This window comes from Thalassophryne amazonica, chromosome 3, assembly GCF_902500255.1.
Source record: "Thalassophryne amazonica chromosome 3, fThaAma1.1, whole genome shotgun sequence".
Taxonomy (NCBI): domain Eukaryota; kingdom Metazoa; phylum Chordata; class Actinopteri; order Batrachoidiformes; family Batrachoididae; genus Thalassophryne; species Thalassophryne amazonica.
In genome coordinates, this window is record NC_047105.1 from 130,886,258 (window position 1) to 130,906,827 (window position 20,570).

Consider the following 20,570-nt stretch of genomic DNA (forward strand, 5'->3'; position numbering starts at 1 on the left):
TTCCACAGTACTGCTAGGAGTAGTAATCTTAAGAGTACCCGTCCCAAGTACAGACATGAGAAACACAACTGGTTAATCAGTATTTTAAAGCTAAAAGCCCAGAGAAAAACCTCTTAATTTGTTGTGCTAATGGAAGCTCGCTCTTTATTTTTGGCACAGCGGGCCGTCCTGCCAAGCCTGTGGAATGGGAAATGCTGCCTAGAAAATCCAGTCATCTTTTTCAACAATAAATCTAAAAAGTCAGTGTATTGGTCCTGTGTGTATAGACAATCAACCCAACTGTTTGACTGTCAGTGGGATCAGCAGGACCAACAAGAAGATCATGAAAACCACTTTGAGTGTTCTGAATAATGATGCAGGTTGATGTGAACTGGAAGCTGTTTGTGTTCAGACATAATGTGAGTAAACTGTTTCTGATTGGTCCACAGAGTGAAGCAGCAGAGCTCAGAGGTTCTCGGGGTTCCATCTGCTCAGCAGCATCAAACACGCCTGAACCACAAGTTTATGGTCTGTTGAATTCAATCTGATATTATCGTTGAACAATTTGTTCATAATGTCTCCATGCTGCAGCAACAAACACTTTGATGATGTTTATTATCTGATTTATAGTCACGAGTGCATCATTCATTAATATAAATTCATTAATATAAATTCATTATTATTCTTAATATGTATATGTCACGGACATGAATGAGTGAAGCTCTTCAGCATCTCACCATGTCATTTAGGTCCTTCAGACTTTTTTCAGTAAATGCTTCTGGAGAGCATTAGAATGGCTAAAAATCTTAAGCTTCTGGGGGGCTTGGCTTGACTCTCCCAACCCCCCCCCCCAACTACAGCCCTCTTAGTCCCCTGCAACTTTAAGCATTTTCTTTATGTGCATTCTCACATGCCTGGACAAACAGTCCTCACCATCTATTTAGGTTTGTCACACTTTATTTTCAGTAAATACGCTGGGAGCATAAGCATGGAAAAAATCTTATGCTTCTGGGGGGCTTTGCCCACCTAGACCCCCCAACTACAGCTCTCTTAACCCCCTGCCACTTTAAGCATTTTTTTATGTTGATGCAAATTCATATTCTAACTTTTCAGCTACTTCACAGTTGGGCCGCACATGGCCAAATTAGCTAAACTTTCAGTTCTTTTTTTTTTTTTAAGAAAACCTCTTCTAGACCACTCCATTAGGAAGCTGTATTTTACATTTTTAATAGAGCCCGACCAATATGGATTTTTTGAGGCCGATGCCGATAACGATATTTGGATGAAAAAAAAAATGCTGATAATCGATAAATTGGCTGATTTGCCGATAGCCGATAAATCAGCCGATATTTATTTATTTATTTTTATTTTTTATGAATAAAATGTTCTTTTTTGGACCCTTAACAAAAACGTTATTAGCTAAAAGCTGAAACTTTGACCTCATATTGATTAACTTTGCTCTATGTCAGGTTGGACCCCACTTCTTCATTTTCCATTCATACCCTCACTGCCTGCCTGGAGGAGACAAAGGCATGGGTGGATGGATGACAATTTTCTCCAGCTAAACAGCACAAAAACTGAAGCCATTCTCATTGGCACCCCACATCAACTGAAATCATCCCCCCTCAAAGTATTTTCATTCTCTGGCCACAACATTCCATTATCAACATCTGTTACAAACCTGGGAGTCTGTTTTGACCCCAACTTTTCATTTGACATCCATATCCAGCATATCTGTAAGACAGCATTCTTTCATCTCAGGAACATCTCTAAACTCCGCCCCTCCCATCGTTGTCTGATGCTGAGAGGCTGGTCCACGCCTTTGTCTCCTCCAGGCTGGACTACTGTAATGCACTCCTCATCTGGATCTCTGGCAGAAATTTACAACGTCTCCAGTCCATTCAAAACTGTGCTGCCAGGATCCTGATGGGGGTGCCCAAAACTCAACACATTACTCCCATCCTCAGTCCATTGGCTTCCTGTTAGGTTCAGGGTGGACTATAATATCTGCCTCCTGACCTATCAGTGTGTCTACGGCGGTGCACCAGTGTACCTCAAAGAACTTCCGTTCCCCTATGAGCCCATGAGACGCCTCCACTCAAACAACAGTCACTTCCTCCAGGTCCCCAAAACCAAGCTCCACACAATGGGGGACAGAGCCTTTCAGGCAGCAGCACCACGCCTGTGGAATGCCCTGCCCATCCACCTGAGGGCGCCACAGTCAGTGGACTCTTTTAAAATCTTAAAACGTTTTTATTTCAGAAAGCTTATGAATTATAGTTGCTAATTTTAATTTATTTTAATTGATCCTATTTTTTTTTTATTGTTGTTGATTGTTGTTTTATGCTTCTGTTTAACTTCTGTGGCACTTTGAGATTTGTTTACAAATGTAAAGTGCAATATAAATAAATGTATTATTATTATTATTATTAACTTTATAACAGAGTAGAATTTTATTTTTTTTATACTTGTTTTTTATTGGTTTTCACAAATTATAACAAAATACAAAATACACAGAACAATTGGTCAGTTGTCATCAATATACATTGTCCATTTTCCCCAAAAGTCTTTGTGTTTAGCTTCTTGCAACCTTAAAATAAAAGTAAGTCTTTCTATACTGTGAATTTCTTCAACAATGTCCATCCAGTTTTTAACTGTGGGGGGTTCTTGTTTGTACCATTTGCGTGTGATGGCTTTTTTTGCTGCTCCCAACAAAATTTTAAAGTATACATCTTTTTTCTGAATCCCTGCTCCCATTACATACCCAAAGTATAATGTCAGTATTGTTCTTGGTATACTGTACCCAAATACCTTTTCAATTTCACTACCAACATCTTCCCAAAATTGGGACAAGTTTTGACACTTCCAGAAGATGTGTGCATGTCCCACATCCTGCTCTCCACACTTTCTCCAGCAGGGTTGGTGCAAGGATATTGATGCCTTTTTTTTTTTTTTTTATCTTTGGTGTAATAAAATATCTGACAAAATTTTTCCAGCAGTAAATTTTCCAATTTCTTGAGCTAGTTGTAGTTACTTGAGATTTGCAAATATTATACCACATGTCATTACTTATGTCCTCCTGCAACTCCTTTACCCATTTATCTCTAATATACAGTGTTGATGTTCTCCTATTAGCTATCAATCCTTTATACAACTTTGATATGACTTTACTACTTTTGTTTTTATATGCATTATTTAATATTTGTGTAATTGCATTCATTTCACATGGGAGGTTTGGCTTTACTTCTTTTAAATAATAGTCCCGTACCTGAAGGTACATATAGAAATCTCGATATGCTAAATCAAATTCTTTCTGTAGTGTTTGAAACCTTTCAATTTGGCCTTTTTTGTTATGTGGGCCGCTGAAGAGGAGGTACTGCTGGCCCACTACCACCAGAGGGCGCCCTGCTTGGAGTGCGGGCTCCAAGCACGAGAGGGCGCCAGACCCAGAAGAAGTGACAGCTGTCATTCATCCCATGCACCAGCTGTCACTCGTTCATCATCATCATCACCATCATAAAAGCCGGACTGCAACTCCACCTCCTCGCTGAGAAATCGACTACCGAGAGGTAATTTCTCTGCTGACTGACACATTGTGTAACCAACTGAACTTCTGTTGCAGCCGTTTTCCTGAAGTGTTGCCTTGTCTGGAGGATTGGCATTTGGTGTGAGAGTGACGGCTTCACCTCGCACCCCATCCCAGATAAGTGGTAGATCAGGAGCTGCACGAGTGTGTGTGATTTGGAGGTGGAGGTGCTCCCTCCTAACTGTGTACAGACTGTAGACCACTGAGTGTACGGATTTACACTCATTCATCTTGTCTCTGCTTTTTGCCAGCAGTACCAGGGTCGACAGCCGAAGACAGAGGTCACCTGGGGATTCGGGACTTGGCGGCTCCGGTGTTCTTCAGACCGTTGGTGGTGGAGGCCGTGTGGGACGCGGCCTCTCTCTCGTCGGGGTCTTCTATCTTCGAGCCTGCCCACACGTCACCTGGTGTTAATTGACTTTGCAATTTCTGTGTATTTAGTTGTGTATTGTCACAACAGTAAATTGTTACCTTTTGGCTTACTCATTGTCCGTTCATTTGCGCCCCCTGTTGTGGGTCCGTGCTACGACACCTTCCCAACATTTTTTAAGAAATTTATTTAGAATGTTTAATCTTTTAATTGCCCATTCCTTGAATTTAGAATTCATACTGCCTGGTTTAAAGTTTAAGTCAAAAGCTATCCAGCTAAATACTTTAATTTCTTCCTCTATTTTACATCTCTTTACTAATTTAAACCAAACCTCCAAGGTGAATCTAGTAATAGAGTCAAACTTATTTTCTCTTTCCTTAAACATCTTCTTATTTGCTATCATAGCTTGTACATGGTCTACATTGCCTATTTCTATTTGTTTCCACTTTGTCATGTAGTTTGAATCACACCAGACCATGATATGTTTGAGCTGTGCTGCATAGAAATATTCTTCTAAATTGGGCATTGCCAATCCACCCTCATCTTTAGGAATTTGAAGTGTTGAGAATTTAATTCTAGGTTTGGCCCCATTCCAAATGAATCTAGAGATTTTTCTGTCCCACTCTACAAATTGATTGCTTGGTATTGGCACTGGCAGAGATTGAAATAAATATAAAATTCTAGGCAGCACATTCATCTTGATCATTTCAATTCTAGATTGTAAATCTAGCAAATGAATGTTCCATCTCACCATGTCTTGGTATATTTGTGTATTTAAAGATCTATAGTTAATTTCATACAACTTAACTCAGCCACATGGGGTGTGCAGCCAGTACATTCTGAGTGCCGGTCCCCAGCCCGGATAAATGAGGAGGGTTGCGTCAGGAAGGGCATCCGGCGTAAAACAAGCCAACCCAACTATGCAGACTCAGAATCGAATTCCCATACCGGATCGGTCGCGGCCCGGGTTAACAACGTCCGCCACGGGTGCTATTGCCCAACAGGGTGCCGGTGGAAATTGGGCTACTGCTGGGCGAAGACGATGAAGAAGAGGAGGAAAACGTTGCCACGAACAGCGGGAGAAGAGGAAAACTAGAAGGGTGGAAATGAGAGTGGGGACTTTGAATGTTGGTAGTATGACTGGTAAAGGGAGAGAGCTGGCTGATATGATGGAGAGGAGAAAGGTAGACATATTGTGTGTGCAAGAGACCAAGTGGAAGGGAAGTAAGAGCAGGAGCATCGGCGGTGGGTACAAGTTGTTGTACCATGGTGAGGACAGGAAGAGAAATGGTGTTGGGGTCATTTTAAAGGAAGAGTATGTTAAAAGTGTGTTGGAGGTTAAGCGAGTGTCTGACAGGGTGATGAGTGTGAAGTTGGAAATTGAAGGGGTGATGATGAATATCATCAGTGCATATGCCCCACAGGTAGGTTGTGAGATGAAGGAGAAAGAAGATTTCTGGAGTGTATTAGATGAGGTGGTGGAGAGTGTGCCCAAGCATGAAAGAGTGGTGATAGGAGCAGACTTCAATGGGCATGTTGGTGAAGGGAACAGAGATGAGGAAGTAATGGGTAGATATGGTATCAAGGATAGGAATGGGGAAGGACAGATGGTAGTTGATTTTGCAAAAAGGATGGAAATGGCTGTGGTGAATACCTGCTTTAAGAAAAGGGAGGAGCACAGGGTAACATAAGAGTGGAGGAAGGTGCACACAGGTGGACTACATTCTTTATAGGAGATGCAGGCTAAAAGAAATCACAGACTGTAAGGTAGTAGCAGGAGAAAGTGTCACTAGACAGCATAGGATGGTTGTTTGTAGGATGACTTTAGAGGTAAAGAAGAAGAAGAGAGTGAGAGCTCAACAAAGGATCAGATGGTGGAAGCTGAAGGAGGAAGACTGTTGTGTGAAATTTAGCGAGCAGGTGAGAGAAGCACTAGTTGGAGGGGAAGCAATTTTGGACAACTGGAAAAGTACTGCAGATGTGGTGAGGGAGACAGCTAGGGCAGTACTGGGTATGACATCTGGACAGTGGAAGGAAGACAAGGAGACTTGGTGGTGGAATGAAGAGGTCCAGGAAAGCATAAGGAGAAAGAGGTTGGCGAAAAAATTTTGGGATAGTCGGAGAGATGAAGAAAGTAGACAGGAGTACAAGGAGATGCGGCGTAAGGCAAGAAGAGAAGTGGCAAAAGCAAAGGAAAAGGCATATTGCGAGCTGTACAAGAAGTTGAATAGTAAGGAAGGAGAAAAGGACTTGTACCGATTGGCCAGACAAAGGGACAGAGCTGGAAAGGATGTGCAGCAGGTTAGGGTGGTAAAAGATGCACATGGTAATGTGCTGACAAGTGAGGAGTGTGTGCTGAGAAGGTGGAGGGAATATTTTGAAGAGTTGATGAATAAAGAAAATGAGCGAGAGAAAAGGCTGGATGATGTGGCGAGAGTAAATCAGGAAGTAAAAGAGATTAGCAAGGAAGAAGTGAGGGCTGCTATGAAGAGGATGAAGAGTGGAAAGGCAGTTGGTCCAGATGACATTCCAATGGAGGCATGGAAATGTCTAGGAGAGATGGCAGTAGAGTTTCTAACCAGATTGTTTAATAAAATATTGGAAAGTGAGAGGATGCCTGAGGAGTGGAGACGAAGTGTGCTGGTTCCTATTTTCAAGAACAAGGGTGATGTGCAGAGCTGCAGTACCTACAGAGGCATAAAGCTGATCAGCCACAGCATGAAGTTATGGGAAAGAGTAGTAGAAGCTAGGCTTAGAAAACAGGTGAAGATCTGTGAGCAGCAATATGGTTTCATGCCAAGAAAGAGCACTACAGATGCAATGTTTGCTCTGAGAATACTGTTGGAAAAGTACAGAGAAGGACAGAAAGAGTTACATTGTGTGTTTGTGGACTTAGAAAAAGCTTATGATAGGGTGCCAAGAGAAGAACTGTGGCATTGTATGAGGAAGTCTGGAGTGGCAGAGAAGTATGTTAGGGTAGTGCAGGACATGTACAAGAATAGTGTGACAGCGGTGAGATGCGCAGTCGGAATGACAGACTCATTCAAGGTGGAGGTGGGATTACACCAAAGATCAGCTCTGAGTCCTTTCTTGTTTGCAGTGGTGATGGACAGGTTGACAGATGAGATCAGACAGGAGTCCCCATGGACTATGATGTTTGCAGATGACATTGTGATCTCACATTGTGTAGTGAGAGTAGAGAGCAAGTTGAGTCTAGTCTGGAGAAGTGGAGATATGCTTTGGAGAGAAGGGGAATGAAAGTCAGTAGAAGCAAGACTGAGTACATGTGTGTGAACGAGAGGGAGCCCAGTGGAATAGTGCAGTTACAAGGAGTAGAAGTGGTGAAAGTAGATGAGTTTAAATATTTGGGGTCAACTGTTCAAAGTAATGGAGAGTGTGGTAGAGAGGTGAAGAAGAGAGTGCAGGCAGGGTGGAGTGGGTGGAGAAAGGTGGCAGGAGTGATTTGTGACCGAAGAATATCAGCAAGAGTGAAGGGGAACCTTTACAAAACAGTAGTGAGACCAGCTATGTTGTATGGTTTAGAGACAGTGGCAACTAACAAAAAGACAGGAGGCAGAGCTGGAGGTGGCAGAGCTGAAGATGTTGAGATTCTCTTTGGGAGTGACAAGAATGGACAATGAGGAATGAACATATCAGAGGGACAGCTCAGGTGGGACGGTTTGTAGACAAAGTCAGAGGCGAGATTGAGATGGTTTGGACATGTGCAGAGGAGGGACCCAGGGTATATAGGGAGAAGGATGCTGAGGATGGAGCCAACAGGCAGGAGGAGAAGAGGGAGACCAAAGAGGAGGTTCATGGATGTGCTGAGAGAGGACATGCAGGTGGTTGGTGTGACAGAGGAAGATACAGAGGAGAGGGTGAGATGGAAACGATTGATCTGCTGTGGCGACCCCTAACGGGAACAGCCGAAAGACAAAGAAGAAGAAGAAGAAGTTAATTTCATACAACTTGGTAAGGTTGTTGGTGATTTGAATTCCCAAGTATTTGATTGACTTTTTATTCCACTTGAATTTATATTGCTGTTTCATAGATGGAGAGGGGCTATAATTAATGGGGAGCACTTGAGTTTTATCAATATTCAACTTATAACCTGAGAGGTGACCATAATAGCTTAATAAATCCATTAGCTTAGGTGAACATTTGTCTGGTTGTTTTAAATATATTAACACATCATCTGCAAACAATCCAATTTTGTTTTCTATAGCTCTAATTTTTATTCCTTCTATTTCTTGCTCTTGTCTAATTGCCTGAGCCAAGGGCTCAATATAAATGGCAAACAGGGTTGGAGACAGGCAGCAACCCTGCCTCGCTGATCTTGAGTAGAATTTTCAAGTTCAAAAAACGCAATCAAGAATTAAACCTTTGTGAAATTAGCAAATATCCTTAAAAAGAGTTGTGAAACACATCTGATCTTGTACCTCTTGTTACTGCAACTTAGATATACAGTAGTGTTCAGAATAATAGTCGTGCTGTGTGGCTAAAAAGATTAATCCAGGTTTGAGTATATTTCTTATTGTTACATGGGAAACAAGGTACCAGTAGATTCAGTAGATTCTCACAAATCCAACAAGACCAAGCATTCATGATATGCACACTCTTAAGGCTATGAAATTGGGCTATTAGTAAAAAAAAAAGTAGAAAAGGGGGTGTTCACAATAATAGTAGTGTGGCATTCAGTCAGTGAGTTCGTCAGTTTTGTGGAACAAACAGGTGTGAATCACGTGTCCCCTATTTAAGGATGAAGCCAGCACCTGTTGAACATGCTTTTCTCTTTGAAAGCCTGAGGAAAATGGGATGTTCAAGACATTGTTCAGAAGAACAGCATAGTTTGATTAAAAAGTTGATTGGAGAGGGGAAAACCTATACGCAGGTGCAAAAAAATTATAGGCTGTTCATCTACAATGATCTCCAATGCTTTAAAATGGACAAAAAAACAGAGACACATGGAAGAAAATGGAAAACAACCATCAAAGTGGATAGAAGAGTAACCAGAATGGCAAAGGCTCATCCATTGATCAGCTCCAGGATGATCAAAGATAGTCTGGAGTTACCTGTAAGTGCTGTGACAGTTAGAAGATGCCTGTGTGAAGCTAATTTATTTGCAAGAATCCCCCGCAAAGTCCCTCTGTTAAATAAAACACGTGCAGAAGAGGTTACAATTTGCCAAAGAACACATCAACTGGCCTAAAGAGAAATGGAGGAATATTTTGTGGACTGATGAGAGTAAAATTGTTCTTTTTGGGTCCAAGGGCCGCAGACAGTTTGTGAGATGACCCCCAAACTCTGAATTCAAGCCACAGTTCACAGTGAAGACAGTGAAGCATGGTGGTGCCACCATCATGATATGGGCATGTTTCTCCTACTATGGTGTTGGTGTTGTGTGGGCCGCTGAAGAGGAGGTACTGCTGGCCCACCACCACCAGAGGGCGCCCTGCCTGGAGTGCGGGCTCCAGGCACCAGAGGGCGCTGCCACCTTATGGGAGCAGCCTGGGTGACAGCTGTCACCCATCACTGGACACAGCTGTTCCACTCAGCACGGAGGTATATCAGTAGGACGGCGTCTCCACCTCAGTGCCGAGATATCGCCTTGAGTTTAAGGTAATCCTTCTCTGCAAACGTATACTAAAGATAAACCTTGCTAAACCTTTTCAGGACAGCTGATTACAGAAAGCAACTTGCTCAGATAAGTACTCACCTTTCCTGCTTCTGTGTAACAAGAGGTGGAGGCGGCTTCGCCCCTCTCCATCTACTGGGTGCGGTCGCATCCCTACCTGTGTGTTTGTGCTCTTTCCCGCCAGCAGTACCGGATCCGACGAGCGAAGGCAGTGGCCACCTGGGAATTCGGGACTTGGCGGTTCCAGTACTTCTGGGTTTCGGTGGCAGAGGAGATCTGGGTGGTTCCGGTTCGACTAGGACGGACGTCTTCTACCTTCGAGCCTGCCCACACGACACCAGCAGATTTCGGCTTACACCTCCAAATTATTGATTGTTGTATTAGTTGTGCTCTTTTCACAACAGTAAAACTTGTTCTTTACTTTTCTCCATTGTCCGTTCATTGCGCCCCCTGTTGTGGGTCCGTGTACCTACACTTTCACAACAGTTGGGCCTATATATTGCATACCAGGTATCATGGATCAGTTTGGATATGTCAAAATACTTGAAGAGGTCATGTTGCCTTATGCTGAAGAGGACATGCCCTTGAAATGGGTGTTTCAACAAGACAATGAACCCAAGCACACTAGTAAACAAGCAAAATCTTGGTTCCAAACCAACAAAATTAATGCCTCGCAGATGTGAAGAAATCATGAAAAACTGTGGTTATACAACTAAATACTAGTTTAGTGATTCACAGGATTGCTAAAAAAGCAGTTTGAACATAATAGATTTGAGTTTGTAGTGTCAACAGCAGATGCTACTATTATTGTGAACACCCCCTTTTCTACTTTTTTTTTTACTAATAGCCCAATTTCATAGCCTTAAGAGTGTGCATATCATGAATGCTTGGTCTTGTTGGATTTGTGAGAATTTACTGAATCTACTGGTACCTTGTTTCCCATGTAACAATAAGAAATATACTCAAAACCTGGATTAATCTTTTTAGTCACATAGCACTACTATTATTCTGAACACTACTGTAGGTTATATTACAGGTAGAAAAACTTTTTCCGTTGCAGACAAGTAATTGTGAGAGGAAAGAAATACAAACACTAAGGAAACATTATTTTCACAACACCTTTATTTTTCTATTCTGCAACTTTCAAGAACAAAAAACTTTCAAACAACCTTAGTGCAAGCAGAGGTTGGTTTTAGTGCTGGTAGAAGATTTTAACAAGAAAACATGGACCCTGACATAATATGTGAGGACCAGTGAATCTGAATGTTTCAACCTCTTAGCAGTAAACAAATGTTTTTCATGCTAAAAATAAGGTCTACACAACGTGGGCTGAATAAAAAGCGTGACCGTTGCAGTGAAGCACATTTGACACATTACTACATAAACTGAGTTGAACTGAAACGGGAGAAATGTGGGGTGAATGCAATCGCAACGTTATTACAAACAACATCCTTATAAACTTATTTGTGTGCTTTTGTCAGCCGATCAGTGCAGTGTGACGGCCGGTGATGAACACATTTAATCAGGGGTGTAAGCAGCTCTCAGTTGAATGGAGTCAGAGCTCCATTTACTGGACAAATGGTGCAAGGACATTTTACACTGCCAACAGAAACATTATTTCAGTAACTGTTCTGTTTATGAGAAATTAGCGGCGTTCTATCAGCAAAATTTCGGCTGATAGTGAGTACTTTGAAAAGGGCTTATATCGGCCGGTCTAATTTTTAATTAAATTTATAGTAAGTTGTAGAGATTTGCTATCAGTTTGAATTTAAGGAAGATAATTTTAGACATCAGAAAACAGCCATTCACTCACCAATATAACTAGGAGCGTGTGGTTCAGATGATGTGTTCAAATTCAAAACTGGCTCAAATATTTTTCTTCTTCTACTAGGTAGATTAGAACTTTTTACTGACACACGAGAAAGTGAGCAGATGATCTTTTGCTTAGAGAATGTGCAGACTGTTTTGCTGAGTTATGTTTTTGCTAAGCGGAAACACAGTGGAACACAGTGGAACACAGCGGACGTCTGTGGAACACAGCACCAACTGCTTTACAGGAGGGACCCAGCAGTTAATATGTGTCACAGATTTCAAAATGGCTCTTTTCAACCAGGAGTGTGGTGCAGTGACATGTCAGTCATCTGATGTCCAGTACAACCTAGCTACACCCATGGCAGGAAGTGTTCAACATTTGACTTTTCCTGTTTCACTGTGGACTCAAAATTTAGCTCTTCCTGTTTCATCTCAACCTCCCACTGAATTCTTGCGAGATGCCACAAGATCTCGTTTATTGTCAAACCAGGAAGTGTTAAACATTTAACTTTTTAAAAAATATTTAATGAGACAAACAAAAAGTTACACGGAAACCTTCCAGAGGATTTAATACAACAGCAAAAACAACATACCAAAGAACAGGATAATTTTAAAAAACAGATAAAAACCAGGTGGGAATTATTTAAAAAAACAAAACACTTTCCAAAGTCAAACACATTTGACATTTCCTGTTTCACTGTGGAAAATTTGGCACTTCCTGTTTCAGTCTCAACTTGCCACTGAATTCCGACGAGATCCCATGAGATCTCCTGTCTTGTCAATCCAGCAAGTGTTCAACATTTGACCTTACCTTCACTTCTGTTACTGTTGTTGTTGTTGAAAGGGATGTTACTGTACTTGGTAAATTCTGATTTTGACTTTTCAGAAAAATGATGATTTAAAGGATTTTGTTGGGAAAGTGTAGTGACACGGACCCACAACAGAGGGCGTAAATGAACGGACAATGAAAGAGTCGAATATGAACACTTTACTGTTGTGAATGAGCACAACCACAATACAGAGGAATGTGAAATCTTGCAAACAGTCAATCACAAGGGTGACGTGTGGGCAGGCTCGAGGATAGAAGACGTCTGTCCTGAGAAGAACCGGAACCACACGATTTCCTCCGCCACCGAACCCAGAGAATACTGGAGCCGCCAAGTCCCGAGTCCCCAGGTGGCCACCGTCTCCGAATGTCGGATCTGGTACTGCTGGCAAGGAGCAGAGACAATAAGATGTGGGTGTGTGCACACCCAGTAACAACAATGATGGAGATTCCACCTCCACCTCTAACACACACTCGTGCAGCTCCTGTCTCAAACACTTATCTGGTGGGAGTGTAAAGCGAAGCTGTCGCCGGTCACGCCAATCTCCAGATAGAGCACTCCGCAGGAAAACAGCTGCAAAAACGAGTTTACTAAACACAGTCAGTGATACGGCTGAGAGTATTACCTTTACAGGTCGACGATATCTCAGCAATGAGGTGGAGATGACGTCCGGGTTTTATGGCGTGAGATGATGTAGTGTAGATGGGTGACAGCTGTCAAGGGATAATGAGTGACAGCTGTCACCCCCGGCTGTGTCCGTGGCGGCAATGCCCTCTCGTGCCTGAAGCCCGCACTTCAGGCAGGGCGCCCTCTGGTGGTGGGCCAGCAGTACCTCCTCTTCTGGCGGCCCAAACAACAGGACCCCCCCTCAATGGGCGCCTCCTGGCGCCCGACCAGGTTTATCGGGGTGTCGGCGGTAGAAATTGGCCAGGAGGGCCGGATCCAGGATCAAGCTCCTCTTCACCCAGGAGTGTTCTTCGGGTCCATACCCCTCCCAGTCCACCAGATATTGGAACCCTCGGCCCATTCGACGGACGTCCAGGAGCCGGCGCACTGTCCAGGCCGGCTCCCCGTCAATGATCCGGGCAGGAGGCGGCGCCAGACCGGGAGCACAGAGGGGTGAGGTGTGGTGCGGTTTGATTCTCGACACATGAAAAACCGGGTGGATCCGCAGTGAAGCTGGGAGTTGGAGCTTCACTGCGGCAGGACTGAGGACCTTGAGGATTCTGAATGGGCCGATGAACTTGTCCATCAGCTTTGGGGATTCCACTTGAAGCGGGATGTCCTTCGTCGACAACCACACCTCCTGCCCGGGCTGGTATGCATGGGCCTTGGCCCTCGTCCGGGCCTTCAACAAGGCAGAACGGGCGGTGTGCCACACCCGACGGCACCTCCGAAGGTGGGCCCGGACCGAGGGCACACCGACCTCTCCCTCCACCACAGGAAATAATGGGGGCTGGTACCCCAGACACACCTCAAACGGGGAGAGGCCGGTGGCAGAAGACACCTGGCTGTTATGTGCATACTTGATCCAGGCCAGGTGGTTACTCCAGGCTGTCGGGTGCGCGGATGTCACACAGTGGAGGGTCTGTTCCAACTCTTGGTTGGCCCGTTCTGCCTGTCCGTTCGTCTGTGGGTGGTACCCGGACAAGAGGCTCACGGTGGCCCCCAGTTCTCTGCAGAAACTCCTCCAGACTTGAGCGGAAAACTGGGGACCACGATCCGAGACCACGTCAGCAGGTATCCCATGCAGACGGACGACGTGGTGGACCAGGAGGTCCGCTGTCTCCTGGGCCGTAGGGAGCTTCGGGAGGGCCACGAAGTGGGCCGCCTTGGAGAATCGGTCCACTATCTTGAGGATGGTGGTGTTGCCCTGGGATGGTGGGAGGCCCGTGACAAAATCCAGGCCGATGTGGGACCAGGGGCGATGAGGCACAGGAAGCGACTGGAGCAGTCCTTGGGACCTCCTGTGGTCAGCCTTGCCCCTGGCGCAGGTGGTGCAGGCCTGGATGTACTCCCGGATGTCGGCCTCCATAGACGCCCACCAGAAGCACTGCCGGACGACGCCCACCAGAAGCGCTGCCGGACAACTGCCACGGTCCTTCGCACCCCTGGATGACAGGAGAGCTTGGAACCGTGACAGAAGTCTAGGACCGCAGCCCTGGCCTCTGGTGGGACGTATAGTCTGTCCTTCGGACCTGTCCCCGGGTCCGGGCTCCGTGTCAGGGCCTCCCGGACGGTCTTCTCCACGTCCCAGGTGAGGGTGGCCACGATAGTGGACTCCGAAAAGATGGGCTCCGGTGGATCCGACAGTACAGTTTTGACTTCGTCTTCGTGTACCCGGGACAAAGCATCCGATCTTTGGTTCTTGGTCCCGGGGCGATAGGTGATCCGGAAGTCAAAATGCCCAAAGAATAGTGACCAGCGGGCTTGCCTGGGGTTCAGCCGCCTGGCGGTCCTGATATACTCCAGGTTCCGATGGTCAGTGAAAACCGTGAACGGCACAGACGCTCCCTCCAATAGGTGTCTCCACTCCTCAAGAGCCTCTTTCACCGCAAGGAGTTCTCGATTGCCGACGTCATAGTTCTGTTCAGCCGGGGTCAACCTGCGAGAAAAGTAGGCACATGGGTGAAGAACCTTATCAGTTTCTCCGCTCTGGGATAGCACGGCTCCTATCCCTGAGTCAGAGGCGTCCACTTCAACCACAAACTGGCGGCTAGGGTCGGGCTGCACCAAAAGTGGCGCAGTAGAGAACCATTGTTTCAACTCCCTGAACGTGGCTTCGCACCGATCCGACCAGGTGAAGGGGACTTTTGGAGAGGTCAGGGCTGTCAGGGGGCTAACTACCTGACTGTAGCCCTTAATGAACCTCCTGTAGAAATTTGCAAAGCCGAGGAACTGTTGCAGCTTCCTACGGCTTGTCAGTTGGGGCCAATTTCTCACCGCCGCAACCTTGGCCGGATCAGGGGCGACGGAGTTGGAGGAGATGATGAACCCCAGGAAGGACAAAGAAGCGCGGTGGAACTCGCACTTCTCGCCCTTCACAAACAGCCGGTTCTCCAACAACCGCTGCAGGACCTGACGGACATGCTGGACATGAGTCTCAGGGTCCAGAGAAAAGATGAGTATATCGTCCAGATATACGAAGACAAATCGGTGCAGGAAGTCCCGCAAGACGTCGTTACCCAAAGCTTGGAACATCGCGGGGGCGTTAGTGAGGCCGAACGGCATGACCAGGTACTCAAAATGACCTAATGGGGTGTTAAATGCCGTCTTCCACTCGTCTCCCTTTTGGACCCGAACCAGGTGATACGCATTCCTAAGGTCCAACTTGGTAAAGATTTTGGCTCCATGCAGGGGGGTGAACACGGAATCTAATAACGGCAACGGGTATCGGTTGCGAACTGTAATCTCATTCAGCCCCTGTAATCAATGCATGGACGGAGTCCGGCATCTTTCTTGCCCACACAAAAGAAACCTGCACCCATCGGGGAGGTGGAGTTCCGGATCAGCCCGGCAGCTAAAGAGTCCCGGATGTAGGTCTCCATTGATTCGCGCTCAGGTCGTGAGAGATTGTACAGCCTGCTGGACGGGAACTCCACGCCCGGAATCAAATCAATGGCACAATCGTATGGACGGTGCGGGGGAAGGGTGAGTGCCAGATCCTTAATGAAGACGTCAGCAAGATCGTGGTACTCAACCGGTACCGCCGTCAGATTGGATGGGACTTTGACCTCCTCTTTAGCCTGTAAACCGGGAGGAACTGAGGATCCTAAACACATCCGATGGCAGGTTTCGCTTCACTGAACCACCACCCCAGATGGCCAATCGATCCGGGGATTGTGTTTCAACATCCACGGGAAACCCAAAATCACGTGGGAGGTAGAAGGAGTCACAAAAAACTCGATCTCCTCCCGATGATTTCCGGACACCACCAGAGTTACAGGTTGTGTCTTGTGCGTGATTAAAGGAAGAAGGGTGCCATCTAGTGCCCGCACCTGCAATGGCAAAGGAAGCACCACCAGAGGGAGCCCTACCTCCCTAGCCCATCTGCTGTCCAGCAGATTCCCTTCTGACCCCGTGTCCACCAGTGCTGGGGCTTGAAGGGTTAAATCCCTGCTCAGGATTGTAACTGGGAGTCGTGTGGAAATATGTGTGTGTCCCACGTGAATGTCTTGGCCCACCCTTAGCCCAGTTTCTAGGGGCGGGCGTTGGTGTTTAACCGCTTGGGGCAGTCTCTCTGCATATGCTCACTCGAACCACAGACAAAGCACTCCCCGCGGGCCAGCCTCCTCTGTCTGTTAGGTGGTCTAAATGTGGCCCTGCTCATGTCCATAGCTTCGTCAGCAGGGGCTGTAGCCACACGGAGCGTTTAGGCTGTGGAGTGTGGGGAGGGCGGAACCTTTTCGGACCCGGAAGGGAGAGGGACGACGCGTGCCCGGCCACATCCTTCGTCTCGCTCCCGATGGCGTTCCTCCAACCGATTGTCTAACCGTATAACGAGATCGATAAGCCCATCTAGATCCCACGGTTCTTCCTTCGCTACCAGGTGCTCCTTCAGGACCGATGACAGTCCATTTATGAAGGCGGTGCGGAGCGCAACGTTATTCCACCCGGACCTCGCAGCCGCGATGCAGAAGTCGACTGCATATTCGGCTGCGCTCTGGCGCCCCTGTCTCAGTGACAGCAGCACTGTTGAAGCAGTCTCTCCTCTGTTAGGGTGATCAAACACTGTTCTGAACCCAGTATAAGTGGTAAGGAGCCGTGAGTTTTGCTCCCAAAGCGCTGTAGCCCAAGCGCGTGCCTCACCACGAAGCAAGTTAATTACATAAGCCACCCTGCTGGCGTCAGACGCATACATTACGGGACGTTGTGCAAAGACGAGCGAACACTGCATAAGAAAGTCCGCGCACGTCTCCACACAACCCCCGTACGGCTCTGGGGGACTTATGTATGCTTCAGGGGATGGAGGGGGGGTTCGTTGAACGACCAGTGGAACATTTATATCCAGCACCGGGTCGGCAGGAGGAGGAGCCGCAGCAGCGCCCTGAGCGCGCGCTTCCACCTGTGCGGTGAGAGCCTCCATCCTGCGATTAAGGATGACGTGTTGCTCGGTCATCAGATCCAGCCGAGCGGTAAAGGCGGTGAGGATTTGCTACAACTCACCGATCACACCTCCTGCAGACGCCCGTGCACCCTGCTCTTCCATTGGCTGTTCAACAGATGGGTGACGCCCCTCGGGATCCATGACGTTGGCCGAGATATCCTGTTGGGAAATTGTAGTGACACGGACCCACAACAGGGGGCGTAAATGAACGGACAATGAAAGAGTCGAATATGAACACTTTACTGTTGTGAATGAGCACAACCACAATACAGAGGCATGTGAAATTTTGCAAACAGTCGATCACAAGGGTGACGTGTGGGCAGGCTCGAGGATAGAAGACGTCTGTCCTGAGAAGAACCGGAACCACACGATTTCCTCCGCCACCGAACCCGGAGAATACTGGAGCCGCCAAGTCCCGAGTCCCCAGGTGGCCGCCGTCTCCGAATGTTGGATCTGGTACTGCTGGCAAGGAGCAGAGACAATAAGATGTGGGTGTGTGCACACCCAGTAACAACAATGATGGAGATTCCACCTCCACCTCTAACACACACTCGTGCAGCTCCTGTCTCAAACACTTATCTGGTGGGGGTGTAAAGCGAAGCTGTCGCCGGTCACGCCAATCTCCAGATAGAGCACTCCGCAGGAAAACAGCTGCAAAAACGAGTTTACTAAACACAGTCAATGATACGGCTGAGAGTATTACCTTTACAGGTCGACGATATCTCAGCAATGAGGTGGAGATGACGTCCGGGTTTTATGGAGTGAGATGATGTAGTGTAGATGGGTGACAGCTGTCAAGGGATAATGAGTGACAGCTGTCACCCCCGGCTGTGTCCGTGGTGGCAGCGCCCTCTCGTGCCTGAAGCCCGCACTTCAGGCAGGGCGCCCTCTGGTGGTGGGCCAGCAGTACCTCCTCTTCTGGCGGCCCACACAACAGATTTAACTTTTCAGTCTGTTTTTAATTTAACTGGATTTTCTGAACAAAATCCAGAAAATCTCACGCAGTGAAAAATAAAATGTGGAGACAAAATCCACACAAAAAAGTGCTGAGTTTCGATGTCCATGTTTATATTGTGTTGCAGAATTTCCAGGAGAACATGTTGGAATTTGTTAATAATGAGCTGAATAGGATCCAGAAGGTTCTCCTGCTAAATGATGCAGAATACTTGGAGTGTCAGAGTGAGGATGAAGAGCAGAGGAGCAGCAGATTGGTTTTCCTGGACCTCACAGTGACCTTAATGAGAAGGATGAATTATGAGGAGCTGGCTGACTGTCTGCAGAGCAGTAAGAGGACTTCTGTCCACATTTAACACAGACGCTAAATGGCACATGACGTTTGTCCATTTGAAATATATTCATGTGTGAATTCTGTCAGGGAAACAGGAAGTGATGTCATCATTCAATAACTGATCTGTGCTGTTTGTTCTTTTAGGGACTCATGCTGAAGTTTGTCGTGGTAAATTCAAATCTGACATTAAGCAGAAGTTTGAGCGTGTGTTTGAGGGGATCGCTGAAGCAGGAAAGACAACTCTTCTTAAGGATATCTACACAGAGCTCTACATCACAGAGGGCGGGGCTTCAGAGGTCAACCAGGAACATGAGGTCAGACAGACTGAAGTGGCATCCAGGAAAACAGACACACAAAGAACAATCACATGTGAAGACATCTTTAAAGCTTCAGCTGACACACAGCCACCAATCAGAACAGTGCTGACAAATGGCGTGGCCGGCATTGGGAAAACAGTCTTAACACAGAAGTGGACTCTGGACTGGGCTGAAGGACAAACCAACCAGGACTTCCACTTCATATTTCCATTCACTTTCAGAGAGCTGAATGTGCTGAAAGAGAAGAAGTTCAGCTTGGTGGAACTTGTTCATCACTTCTTTCCTGAAATCAAAGAAGCAGGAATCTGCAGCTTCCAGCACTTCCAGGTCTTGATCATCTTGGATGGTCTGGATGAGTGTCACCTCCCTCTGGACTTCCACAGCAATGACATCCTGACTGATGCCACAGAGTCGAGCTCAGTGGATGTTCTGCTGACAAACCTCATCAGGAGGAACCTGTTTCCCTCTGCTCGCCTCTGGATCACCACACGACCTGCAGCAGCCAGTCAGATCCCTCCTGAGTGTGTGGACATGGTGACAGAGGTCAGAGGCTTCACTGACCCTCAGAAGGAGGAGTACTTCAGGAAGAGATTCAGAGATGAGGAGCAGTCCAGAAGAATCATCTCCCACGTGAAGAAATCACGAAGCCTCCACATCATGTGTCACATCCCAGTCTTCTGCTGGATCACTGCTACAGTGCTGGAGGACATGTTGGACACCAGAGGAACACAAGAGCTGCCAGAGACCCTGACTGAGATTTACATCTACTACCTGGTGGTTCAGTCCAAAGTGGAGAAGGTCAAGTATGATGGAGGAGCTGAGACAGATCCACTGTGGAATCCAGAGAACAGGGAGATGATTGTGTCTCTGGGAAAACTGGCTTTTGAGCAGCTGCAGAAAGGGAACCTGATCTTCTGTGAAGAGGACTTGACAGAGTGTGGCATCAATATCAGAGCAGCCTCAGTGTACTCGGGAGTCTTCACACAGACCTTTAGAGAGGAGAGAGGACTCTACCAGCACAAGGTCTTTTGCTTCATCCATCTGAGTGTTCAGGAGTTTCTGGCTGCTCTTTATGTCCATCTGAACTTTATCCAGTCTGGAGTCAATCTGCTGTCTAAAGAACGAACAGCATCCTGGTGGACTATAATATTTAAACCTAAGATAACACATCTCCATCAGAGTGCTGTGGATGAAGCCTTACAGAGTCCAAATGGACACCTGGACTTGTTCCTGCGCTTCCTTCTGGGTCTTTCCCTGGAGACCAATCAAACTCTCCTACGGGGCCTGATGACACAGACAGACAGAATCTTAGAGAACAATCAGAAAACAATCGAGTACATCAAGAAGAAACTTGATGAGAATCTGTCTGCAGAGAGAAACATCAATCTGATCCACTGTCTGAATGAACTAAAGGACTGTTCTCTAGTGGATCAGATCCTACAGTCCCTGAGCTCAGGAAATCTGTCTGGAGAACGTCTGACTCCTTCTCATTTATCAGCTCTGATCTTCATCTTACTGTCATCAGACCAACATCTGGATGTGTTTGACCTGAAGACATACTCTGCTTCACACAAGGCTCTTCTGAGGCTGCTGCCAGTGATCGAAGCATCTCAAAAGGCATTGTAAGGACAGAGACACTTTGACATTTG

At 46.4% G+C, this 20,570-nt stretch overlaps 1 protein-coding gene across 1 annotated transcript in view; it reads left to right on the top strand.

Moving 5' to 3' along the window:
* Positions 1–20,570, top strand: part of LOC117507616 (NACHT, LRR and PYD domains-containing protein 12-like) — a 175,923-nt gene that overhangs the window by 55,406 nt on the left and 99,947 nt on the right. The window contains exons 8-10 of the mRNA XM_034167442.1: positions 429–507; positions 18,399–18,600; positions 18,749–20,543. Of these exons, the coding sequence (XP_034023333.1) occupies positions 429–507; positions 18,399–18,600; positions 18,749–20,543 (2,076 nt within the window). The remainder of the gene's footprint in view (positions 1–428; positions 508–18,398; positions 18,601–18,748; positions 20,544–20,570) is intronic.